The 12,154-nt window shown below is 34.9% G+C and overlaps 1 protein-coding gene across 8 annotated transcripts in view; it reads left to right on the plus strand.

The window, feature by feature from the left end:
- The window catches only part of spen (split ends), an 87,409-nt gene that overhangs the window by 56,918 nt on the left and 18,337 nt on the right, over positions 1-12,154 (plus strand). For 5 of the 8 annotated variants that reach the window (XM_069058389.1, XM_069058390.1, XM_069058393.1 and 2 more), the window contains 2 exons: positions 7,097-7,465; positions 10,703-11,665. In XM_069058389.1, the coding sequence (XP_068914490.1) occupies positions 7,097-7,465; positions 10,703-11,665 (1,332 nt within the window). The remainder of the gene's footprint in view (positions 1-7,096; positions 7,466-10,702; positions 11,666-12,154) is intronic. The other 3 variants (XM_069058397.1, XM_069058395.1, XM_069058394.1) reach the window with 2 other exon arrangements.

A 12,154-nucleotide genomic window follows, 5' to 3' on the forward strand; every position in this document is an offset into this window, starting at 1 on the left:
ACGTGTACACATCAAAGGTACAACACTAATTGAGTGGGAGTGGTATAATAACCATTTCATTTAATTATCCTCTAACCACTTCACTGATTACATGGACATGACGTGACAGTTGTCGGGACGGGAGAGCTTTTCACATTTATATCGCTTTGTCTATGCAAATAAATACGTGCAGCAGACAGTGGCAGTCGCACCTATCCGCGACACACCTTTCCTTCATCGAACCCTGAACGTTCTATAACATAATTGCCATGTTTATTCATATAGTATTTATGAATGCTGCGCTCCTTCCGCATACTGGCTGCATCTTACTTGCTTGACCGACTTGGGAAAATTGTCAATACATATTTGTACATTTAGAAAATTGCATACACGTTCAAGTATAATAATGTAAAAATAGGAACTGCATAGTCCGTTAGTTGTTGCTGTAACGTTAATAATTGGTTATTATCTACGGCGAAATAAAATAAAACCTGACGTAAATGCAGCTATAGTACCCTATCGACGTTAATGGTTGTAATGTAGGTGATTTATTATTTAAAATGTGCATTAAGGGGAGAAGTCCCTGATGAATAATTGATCTGATTTCAATGTTGTTTGATGATTAATAAATTACTGTAATGGTAGAGTGATCAGTGGCGGAGCGTTGATTTTCGACGTTCATAACACGTTTCAATAACGCCCCAAGTGGACCTGCACGAATTAAATAGGACATTTAATGTGAAGAGTGGCAACGACCGATGTTGTGAGGTAAATCTTGGAATCGTGTTAGATATTTTGAATCGAAAGAATTGGAACTACACTACTGAAATCTGTTGACAGGGTTGACCCCCTTTCTTTTTTTACAACTTGGAGTACAATAGATATATTTTAAATTCTTAGAAATGTTTATTTTTATTTTCTCAGAATTTTTCAAGGTAACTCACTGGATGTGCGAGGAGAATAGAGACTATCTTGCGTATAAATTTATAAACGAAATGAAATCAAGTAGATATTGTACATACATACCGGGTGTTATGGAAGCCCAAGTAATAATTTTAATCACCAATAAAACTCATTAAAATAATAACATATACTATTTTTTCTTCAAACCTTCAAAACAAATTATTTAAGATATGTTAAGAAACCAGGTAGGAATTTCAAATGATTTAGCTAGTTTACTTTACAGCCGCTCGTCAGCGGAGATAATAACTTCACGGACGCCCTCAGCGGAGATAATAACTTCACGGACGCTCCTCAGCGGAGATAATAACTTCACGGACGCTAGTCAGCTCGTTAGATGCGATGACAATGAAGTGACACTTTAGCATTATCAATGCAGCAATGCAATGTCATATTTTACGGACGTTTGAAGAAAAACATTTTTTACATACAATTGATCTTCTTTAATTAAATATATTTTTTTTTACATTTTTCTAATCCCAATTTTGATACTTCGCTGATGGGATAATCATCAATTGAAACGAAAGAGTAAGTGAAAATGTTTTTGTGCGATAAAAACTTTACAGTTTTTTTGAAGAAAGAACGATCGCTATTCTCTCGTACTAGCAGTTTTTACTACATATTTTTCATTCGAGTATTTTAATCGAGTAATTTTTTGTCATGCGTGCTTCGTTATTAATGGATGTGTAAACACATGAGCGGGTATGAATTTTTTTTTAAATTTTAACGAGTCCTATTGGTGATTAAATTTATTACATGGACTTCCATAACACCCGGTATATTCTTTTCGTAATATAAAACCGAAATTAAAATTACACGTTAGGCGTATGATAGATTTCAACCATGTAAGTATGAAAGAATGTTAATATGTAATACTAATAACTAAAATGAGGCTACACAAAATAAACGTTTTGGACTTTTCATCATTGCAAGTTGTTTGTCTTTTTCAATATATGTACATATATTTTTTTTTTGTCATTATTAAAATTATGATAACTATTTTAAATATTATTTATAAGTAAGGTTTTCACGGCGTTGTCACGTTGAATGTAAGTGATTTTGTACTATAAATAGATATATCCTACACAACATAAATGTATTTTAAATAGTAGGTATATTACTTAAGATTTACCATAATCACCTGTTATGAATGCATGTATATGTATTAGTGTTTTAAAATTCATGTAGTGATAGTCGAAGATAATAACTTTTATTTATGGACTACAACAAATGAATGGGATACAATATCTATCATGCGTTCATTTAAATTTATCCACAAGTGTTGGGGAGTCGATTGTGAACGCACCACTCGTGTAAAAGCGTACATTTAAACAGCTGATCTGTGATCCTTTATCCGTATGGTACGTTCACAATCGAGTCTTAACGCCTACTTTGAGGATACATTTAAATGAACGCACGATACAATGAGAGAGGAAGGTATTTTAGCGAGAACAGTTTGTTGTAGAATGAGTAGCCAACAGTTTTGGTGTATGAATAATGTTGTTTCTTGAGTAAAATCGTAATTTCACTTTATTTTCTTGCTAGGAAGACTTGAAAAGGAAATGCTTTTTTTTTATTTTAAATTAATTTTTCAGAGCCAAGCAGCAACTGTTGTGAAAATTCTCTATAGATGCTCTCTCCGTTTTAACGTTACTTTGTATCTAAACACAGATCTTCCATTCGCAACAATCAGTTTCTGGTTTGCATTCGCTATTTCACAACAGCTCGCCACCGCTGACGGTGACCTTACTGGATGGATATGGCGTTGTGATAAATCTTAACGTACAGCTCGTGTTGTTTTTATTGTTTGTTTAAAATTAAACCGTTAAAGTTAACAGTTAACCAGCCGATCGACTTTTAAGAAACGCTAACGTGATATGCTAATCGCCTTTTGCCATTTTTGTCGAACAGAAGTACACTCGTCGTTCACGATGAATAAATTAAATGTCGGATGTCGCCCTTTCGTGTACGATTACAAAATTTCTGTTGAACAATAATTAGGTAGGTATATTCGTCGCTGCCCTTTTAGGTTATCACGAGTTCATTTGTCGCTTTTTGGATTGGATTTTCGTATTGATTAACAGAGAGAGAATCACGTAATAATAACGATTGCGGTTACGTAAGGTAAACGAAAATTCAATTCAATAATAATTAAAAACAGGAAACCGACAGTTTACAAACCGAAAACTGCGCTTTAAGAGTGCATTTGTTCACTTTCACGTATCATTAAGTTGTCTTTAAAGGAAACCATATTTCATCGATGTTCATTAAATTTGCAGTTTAATGCGGTCGACATTTATTGCATTGTTATGTAACGAACGCTGCGTTTAAGTTAATCAAAAACGTTACGACCGCCCGTAAAGATCATATTGAATTCAGGAAAAAATCAATGGGTAAGGCCGGTTTTAAATTTAAATTTTTGAATAGTCATAAAAGTGACGTCTCGGCCACGGTTACGCTGTTCCCATAAAACGAGAGCAAGTTACGGCTAAGCCAAACGGAAAGAAACGCGGATATAAACCGCAAGTCGTTATATTATTTATAAGAAAAATATTCGGCGGTCCTTGCTACTTTTCACTCATTCGCAAAAAAATACTCTCGACGAACGAGTGGAAGAGTTGAGTTGACGAAACGCATTTATTTTATATGTAGGCACACGGGTTCGAGAGAGTCGTGGACTAATTTGGAAATTGAAATAAAATTGAAGTTTTCCATTGAAATATTATTTTCCTTAATTTATTGAAAATTATTAAAATAATACGTATTGGTTGGAGTTTCTTTTTTCCCTACCTCCAGCTAAATCTTATACAGGTTATTATAAATGATTGTCCCATCACAGTAGGCGTTGGTACCGTAGTTGAATGTGCTGCAAGCCTCATAACATGAGTGAGATTAGTATCGCCGATAGGTGGCGATACTGGCGGTGGTGCAAATCTGTCTACTAGTTTGTCTAACGTTGCGAGGCTAGCGGCACATCCAAAATTTGTGTCGGTTTTCAACGACAACTGCGATGGGACAATCATTTATAATGACCCCGTACATGTTTATTGTGCTTTTTGAGAGGTTATACGAAGTGGTCTATATGTATGTACATATCAATTTTTTTTTGATAATTTAAACCACCGGAGAATTTTTCTTTTAGAAGCTTTTGATAATTGTATTCAAACGTTGTATGTACTATCGACTAGCAAAAAAAACCTGGTACAGTATGTTACTGTAGACACTTCCAAACTGAATGAGTTTTGGAAGTGTCTATAGCCATCCGATAGTACATATTAAGATTGCTTGAGTTAATGATCCCTTGTCTTTAAAATGTTGTACATATTTTGCGTGATAGGAGTAATTGGGACATATTGCTGAAAGTTACAGTTCGTTTTCCTGAACTAGGTTGCTTGTGGTAATCTTCTAGTATGTATATTTATTTTCCTGTATGTTATAACTTTCACAGTGCTTAGGCATTTTCCACTAATGTTACATCATTCACATTATGACAAAATATTTTGTAAGTACATAGGAAAACTACGTGTTTTATCCTAATTCGAACCAAGTGGAATTTTTATTCTATAAACATCAGTACTCGAACTATGTACTATTGCGGGCAAAAAAAGTGGGACATCAATGTCATTGTCTTGACTTTTAATGTGAAATAATCCTTACCTGATTCTAACCCTACTTTGAATTGATTGACGTTGTCATTAAGTATTGTAGGTTGTAGGGAATGATTGTAAGTAAGCAGGTAGTGAATATTTATTTAATGCAAAGTTCCAATCAAAATCTACCTTTATCAAAAGAAGAGAGCATTTGGAAAAGGAAAATAGAAGTATAAAATAAATTTTTAAACTGTCAGCTGGAATAGTGTCAAAAAAAATGACAATAAAGCTTGAACTACATCGAATTTTTCAAAACTGACAGAAATTTGATGTCCCACTTTTTTTGCCCGCAATAGTACATCTTTAAAATTACAAATGGAACGATATTTTCTTGTGTTGTAAAGTCCCAAAGAACCAGAAGAAGAATTAAGATCTTGTTGACTTTTACATCTACATTTTTTCAAGTAAATAATATTTCTGAATGGTAAATATTTGACATAATCTAATTTGATTTGAATAATGTTAGTATTAATGGGATACCAAGTTATCATCTAGATATGTATGTTCGAACATCGCAGTTATGGAAAAGAAAATACAGGGTTATTATAAATGATTGTATGCGTAAAAACTGAATGTAAAATTTATGGTTGCCGCTCCATATAAAAAAACATCAAAATGATGTGAATAGGTGAGTACACACCGTTCACACGCAGGAGTTAAATTGGATGCAAAACAACTCAATATTTTTGTATTCAATCGTTAATTTAAAAAAAAAATTAATACAATTCTCATCACCGCACTTTTCACCTAAAAAAATGACAGTGACAGCGACAAAAATTTCATAACATGGGCATGGCCTGCTTCGACTACAATCGTTTCTAATAACCCTGTATGTACATTATTTGATCTTCCTCATTCATTGTTTTAGACCGTTGTTGTTATGACGCTTGTTACATGTTAAAATCACTTTGCAAATTATGAGAAACGTTAAGAACCCACGCAATAAACTATTGCTAAGCGAAATGAGCAATTTCGTAATCGTTTCCACAATTTTCGTAGAATTGTAATTGAATATGCGATTATGCAATATTAAAATGTTAACAAAATAGAAACGTTGGTTTGTGTAAATAATTACGAATTTCGCCGGTAATAATTTGTATAGCAACTGGACGATCAATATTTAACGTTCACATCAATTAATGCACCGCAATGGGGTCAATCACCACATCGAGTTCTCTGTTATTATTCAAATTTGTCTACTCTTTTTCGATCAAATTAATGTTCCACATTTCTTTATTTGGACGTCAGATAAATGTCATTTTTGACATTTGTTGTGTTGAGCACTGAACGCTGAATTAAGTTCAGACGTGGTTTTTCATTTTTCACATTGTTACATTTCCCGATATCAATTTATCTTCCGAAACAAATGTACGCGGGTTGTTAAGTGCTTCAGTTCTAAACTTTCTATTCAAGTCGTAATTTCTAACTCGGATAACTTTGAAGTTTTCATATTTATCATAATTGTCGCTCTCTGGTTTGTTGCAAAAGTGGAATGTGTTTTTAAATATTAATTGCAATTTCAGAGTACAACACAAATTGTATATTTGAATTGTAAACCCTGCCAAAATTACCAAACATCTACTGAGAATCCTCCTGAATAAATTTGTGCGTTGAAACATTTTCTAATTATACAGTCTCACTTTCAAAAAACATATTAATTATTATGTTTTAACCAGTTGCACTTTAAGTTGTGTATTGCATGTTTGTTTTTATTCAATTGTTATTGCCTTTTGGGTGTTGCACATTTATTGCAATTCAAGGTACCGGTCTATTAGTGAAACGGAAATGTTTGAAAGTAAGCTAAAAATGCAGTGCGCATAACCCAACATCGTTCATTATGTAAAACCCAAGTTTATTTTAGTCGCCTTATTTTTAAAACATAGGTACAAATTGACATAACAGAATTCGAGAGTTTTAAAGTTACTCATTGGGAAAAATCACATCTGTTTATGTTCACGCTGGTCTTGAACCTCTGATCTGTTGATCAGTTATTATGTTACAAAAAAAGATATTTCCTGTTTTTCATATTTTAATAACATGGGGAAAATGAGGTATTCATTAAAATGAGAATATAATCTGTTCCAAGAAAATTGCGTGCAATTTTTTTCCGGGATTATTCCCCGCGTTGTAAAACACTGCGCCAAATTTTTGATAAAACGCTGCCAGATAATGCCAAATTTATCAAATTTTATGTGAGTGTTTCTACCCAGACAGTCGACATTCTTGAGTTTCAGACTTGAAAATTCTTTGTAATGTACACTTGTAAGTTAAAAATTCACATGAAGGTTATCTTTGTTCTTATTTAGAACTGAACAATAATATTTATGGGACATTACTTGAGTGAACTATTTGCAGTTTATTATTTAAATAAATCGCAATTGATTTTGTAAAAATAATACGTTCAGCGGTGAAAATGTTCGGGTGGGTTGATGTAACGAGTAACGTTTGTAAAACTGGAAGTGAAAATATCGGGGTGCAGCAGTGCTGATGGAGATGTTTTCTTGTAGGTCGACAGAAGAACATGCGAATTTCGGCGACCGCTTCTACGAGAGACCCAACAACAGGGTAACCGAAGGTGAATTTATCCGTCGAACGAACTACCATGATAATTGTAGGGGACGCAACAGGGATCGAAGTTACAGAAATGGCCCCTACAATGCAATCATGGATCGATCTCATAGGACACTCAATAACTCTTGGTCATCATACGACACAACAAGGTACAATAGTCAAAACGAAACAGGGTATGTATCGACACCTTCGGACAGCAACGAGAGGCGGTCGTCCGACCAAAGTACAAAGAAAAAAGCGAAATCAAGATCGGGAAGCAGGTCGCCTTCGCCGTCGGGAAGCACGTCCAGCAGGTCGCCCTCCAGGTGAGTTTTCGACTTTGCACTTAAACACGTTTTAAACAACAGGAAGATGTTACATCACTATAGTTTTTAGCTCGTGATGATTACCTTTTTTTTTGAGATGCTTTGTAAACCATTGCATCTAAAATTGTAATTATAGTTTACAATAAAATTCCGATGAGAATTGTTTCACTGGCACTGGCGCTCATCCAAAATTTTTATAAAAACATTTATGTAGTGTTGCGTAAACAAAGCTGCGTAGAGTGCAAGTTATTGGCCAAATTTACTAACTATACGTAGGTAGTTGACCCGTATCACAGGAACTTGTTGTAACAATGCTGAAGAAAACATCATTTTGTATTTAAACATTTTTCTCTTGTACCAGTATTGTCCAAGAACGTTTTCAGTGTGGTTTTTTCAATGCGTGTAAATTTAACTGAAAATTTGTGGGATATGTTACATTTCAACACAATACAGGGTGATTTATAATAGGTGTAAAAAACTTTGACATTGTGCTCGGGAAGTCATTTTAAGAAAAAAATGTTAAATAAATATAGGTCGTATTTTGTGTATTTACAGAACTATATCAGATTTAAATTTTAAAAATGATTATTCAAGTACAGTTGCGGAATTAAAATTTCGGGCACTATTTTTCTGTCACTTCAACAAAATCTCTGTAAAGCACCTTCTACTGTCATCATGATTGACATTCAAAAATTAAACTTTTCTGTGTCAGTCACCCAATCAATTTTGAATTTTGAAATTTCAGTTAGTTACAGTGAGTGTAATTAAATCATCGCTTTGATATGTTACCTACCCGTTATTATGCCACAAATGACAATTTTTGAATGCCAAAAAGACAAAAACATGACAAGAGTAAAAAGTAAGGTTATTAACGTGAAGGTTGTTTTAGAGTTTATATCATGACATTGACAATAGTGCCCGAAATTTTAATTCCGCAACTGTACAACGTTAAAAAATAGATAACTAGAAAAATAAATCACTACATTGCCTATAACGAAAACTCTGTGAGAAGGTCTATCAGTAAATCTTCGGCGCTAGTCTCTAGACTCCTGAAGACCGTTACCATCACAATACCACCCCCCACACAGCTGCATATTCAGCTACACTAAACTCATTCAGTTTAACAACTATCACCTACATAGGTATAATTGTTTCACAAATTATGTTATTTATTTCCATGGCTACTAGATTTTAAAGTTGTACTTTCATAATTTATTCCAATAAATTTTAAATATGATGTAGTTCTGTAACCAAACAAAATAACACCTATATTTATATAACATTTTTTTCTTAAAATGACTTCCCGAATACGATGTCAAAGTTTTTTACACCTATTACAAATCACCCTGTATATTGAGTATAGTATGTATCTAGTTTAAAATTGTAAGTAATGACGAACAAATTTTGATTTGATTCAGGCTCTCGAACAACGAATTTACATAGTGGAAATATTACGAGTATTTCCGGCCTAATCTTGATTTATGGAACTATTTGTCTTTAATAATTCTCAACCAATGCGTAACAATTCAGGTGACGATAATGTCACGTTTTTTAAAATCATTCAGAAGAATTCTCTTTTACGGTTCCAAAAAAATCGTGACTCTTTTGGGATTCGTTTTGTTGTGCATTCTCGCTACCTATGGATTTTTTTCCTAAAGGAACATGAAGTTGGTAGAACACCTTACTCGTACTTGCTGTTTCTTCTGAATTTGCGTCATTCGTGAATCGTGGAGGTGTCCATGTGTAGAATTTTCATTCCATGTTGTGGTTTTTGAAAGTACGAATCTTGCTGGTAATTTCTCGCTCTTTGAGCTCTTCTTTCCAAATTTTTTTCTTCACCCTGTAGATATCGTCCACCAAGAAATTTGTCTTCAATGGATCTCTTTCTAAATGATGTTTTTTCATATTCGTAAGCGGAATACAAAAAACCCCTTGGAATTTCCGACAAACATAACCCTAGTTTTCTTGGTTGTAATTCATGGGTTTTAAACATTTTTAAATTTTACTCTTACTGTGGTATACTCGGCAACGTGCCGCAACAATTGAACCTATTTTGATAAACATTTTTACCTGCCTTTGGTGAAGGACTAACAAGCCTATTAGGTGTAAAATACGTCACTCACTGTTCAAAGGTAGACAGGCCGGTAACTTGATGGATTCTTCCACAAATATTTTTGGTGTAAAGCAAAAAACTTATTGACAAACTATCAAATCAACGATTTTGCTGAAAAACTCAATTTTTTTACTGGATTATTTGCCTTTGTTGGAATAGTTAATATTTGAAGATACATTTTCCATGAAAGTGAGATAAGGAATAACTTTTCCGTGTTCGTTTCCTGAGATACATAACCGGGAAAGTGGTATATAACTATGTAAATACATACATAACCTTTCCCGGTTATATACCTAACTTGACATCTGTCAAAGATAACCTCAAAATTTGCAATAAATTAATGTTTTTTAAGACTTTGCCTAAAAGAACATGAAAAATGATCTGACAGCTCTACTCATATGAAAATAACTATGTATAACTAATAATTATTATTTACTGAAAATTGTAATTTGATATATTTTAATAAATGACTAAAAACATGCCTCGTCTAGAAGACTGTTTTGAAAGACATGTCGAAAACCTTTTGTTTTAAATTAGGTTTTTCTAAAAAGAAAAGGTATTCTGTTTATGCAAACATTCCATTGCGCCAAACGTTCTGAAACTTGGTTAAAATTTCAATAAAAGGGGAAAAGAAAAATGTGTTTAACTTGTCTGTTGTATAATTGGATATCACGTTTGAGGTTTTTTTAAAATTGATTTTATAATCTGACGCATGTTGTTATGTGAAATGTCTAGTTTATCTATTTACGTTGGAACCAAACAATTTTCCTATAGATCAATAAGAACAGGTAAAAAATATTTTTAGCGTCTAGCGAATAACAACTTCAGCTTTTTTTTATGTTATGAAACAAACGAGCAAATAAACATTGTAATTAAAATTCGACCCACAAAACCAAAATTCGTGTAATGATGTTCCACCTAGTCAAAACAAATCTGACTTGTTAAACTAGTTGCAACTTTTGTTGTGTCTTCAACGGTAGTAATGTGATTCACAATAATGGTTCTTGATTTCATTTGGACACTTTCGATAACAGTAGTTGAATATCATTTAAGATTGTCGAGTTAGCTTTGGTTTTAGGTGGTGTTTCGAACAATTGCTGACTGTTTGTCTTTTGATGTTCCAGGTCGAGATCCAGGAGCAGCAGCAGTTCGTCGAGTTCGTCAACATCGCGAGACACGAGTTCTAGCAGTGAAAAGCGTCCTGTGGCAATCCGCGTTAAAAACCTCCCCCCACGGTCGTCCGACACGTCCCTGAAGGACGGCCTTTTTCACGAGTACAAAAAACACGGGAAGGTGACGTGGGTGAAGGTGGTGGGACAGGGTTCCGAACGTTACGCCATCGTCTGCTTCAAGAAACCCGAGGACGTGGAGAAGGCCTTGGAGGTCAGCTACGACAAACTTTTTTTCGGATGCAAGATCGAGGTGGAATCCTACCAAGGCTACGACGTCGACGACAACGACCTAAGGCCGTACGAGGCCGAAATCGACGAGTTCCACCCGAAAGCGACGCGGACTCTTTTCATCGGTAACCTGGAAAAAGATGTTACCGCTTCTGATCTCAAGAACCATTTCAATCAATTCGGTGAAATCATTGAAATTGACATTAAGAAACAAGGGGCTGTGGGTTCATATGCGTTCTGTCAGTACTCGGACATAGTGAGTGTAGTGAAAGCGATTCGTGCGATGGACGGTGAACACTTAGGAAATAATCGAATTAAGTTAGGTTTCGGGAAGTCAATGCCGACGAATTGTGTGTGGGTCGACGGCGTCGTCGACGTCAACGAAAAGTACCTGAGGATACAGTTCGAACCGTACGGTTCGATCAGTAAAGTGCACGTCGATAGGGAAAAGGGACAAGCGCTCATTTTGTACGAGCAAGTGGCCGGAGCGCAGTTGGCTGTTAACAAAATGAGGGGGTTTAGTGTTAAGGGCAGCAAGATCCAAGTGGATTTTGCCAGCCGCGAATGCCAGGAGTCGTTCTTCGAACATTTGGAGAAACAAGGGACCGTACTCGATCGACCCACCTTCGAAGAGAGGAGGGAATCGGTCACCAGGACTTTTGATGCCACCACCAACAGATTTTCCAGGTAATGCTGACTGCCAAAACCCTTGAAAACCTAACATGAAGACAAATGTGTACGTCTTCTCTTTGGTTTTCAGGCAAAAAGAAAATAACCTTCTGGTTATATTGCGTCAAAGGCAAGAAAGGGAAACTCTTGAGTCATTGATCAAAATTTAGCGGAGCAGAAAAAGAATCTGATTACATTTTGCGATATGCCGTTGTCAACTCCATTGCCATAATAGGTACATTTCAACAGTTCGTTTTGGTATAAATAACAGATGAGAACGTCAAGGACTCGTATCAAAACACTTTTGTTTTGATCCGAAAGAGTGTGGCATAACTAGCAGGTTTACTCGTACGTCGAAATTCCCAAAAATGTTTGTCACGGTGTTCATTTTTATTTATTCAGTCTTCCATTGTTAGATTTAACACTATGTAAATGTGTTTAATGCGGGTAAAATGTTTTGTACGGTGTTTCTGCGAAAGACATTTTGATAAACATGTGTGAACGTGC

This window comes from Tenebrio molitor, chromosome 9 (genome assembly GCF_963966145.1).
Source record: "Tenebrio molitor chromosome 9, icTenMoli1.1, whole genome shotgun sequence".
NCBI classification, from domain to species: Eukaryota; Metazoa; Arthropoda; class Insecta; order Coleoptera; family Tenebrionidae; genus Tenebrio; species Tenebrio molitor.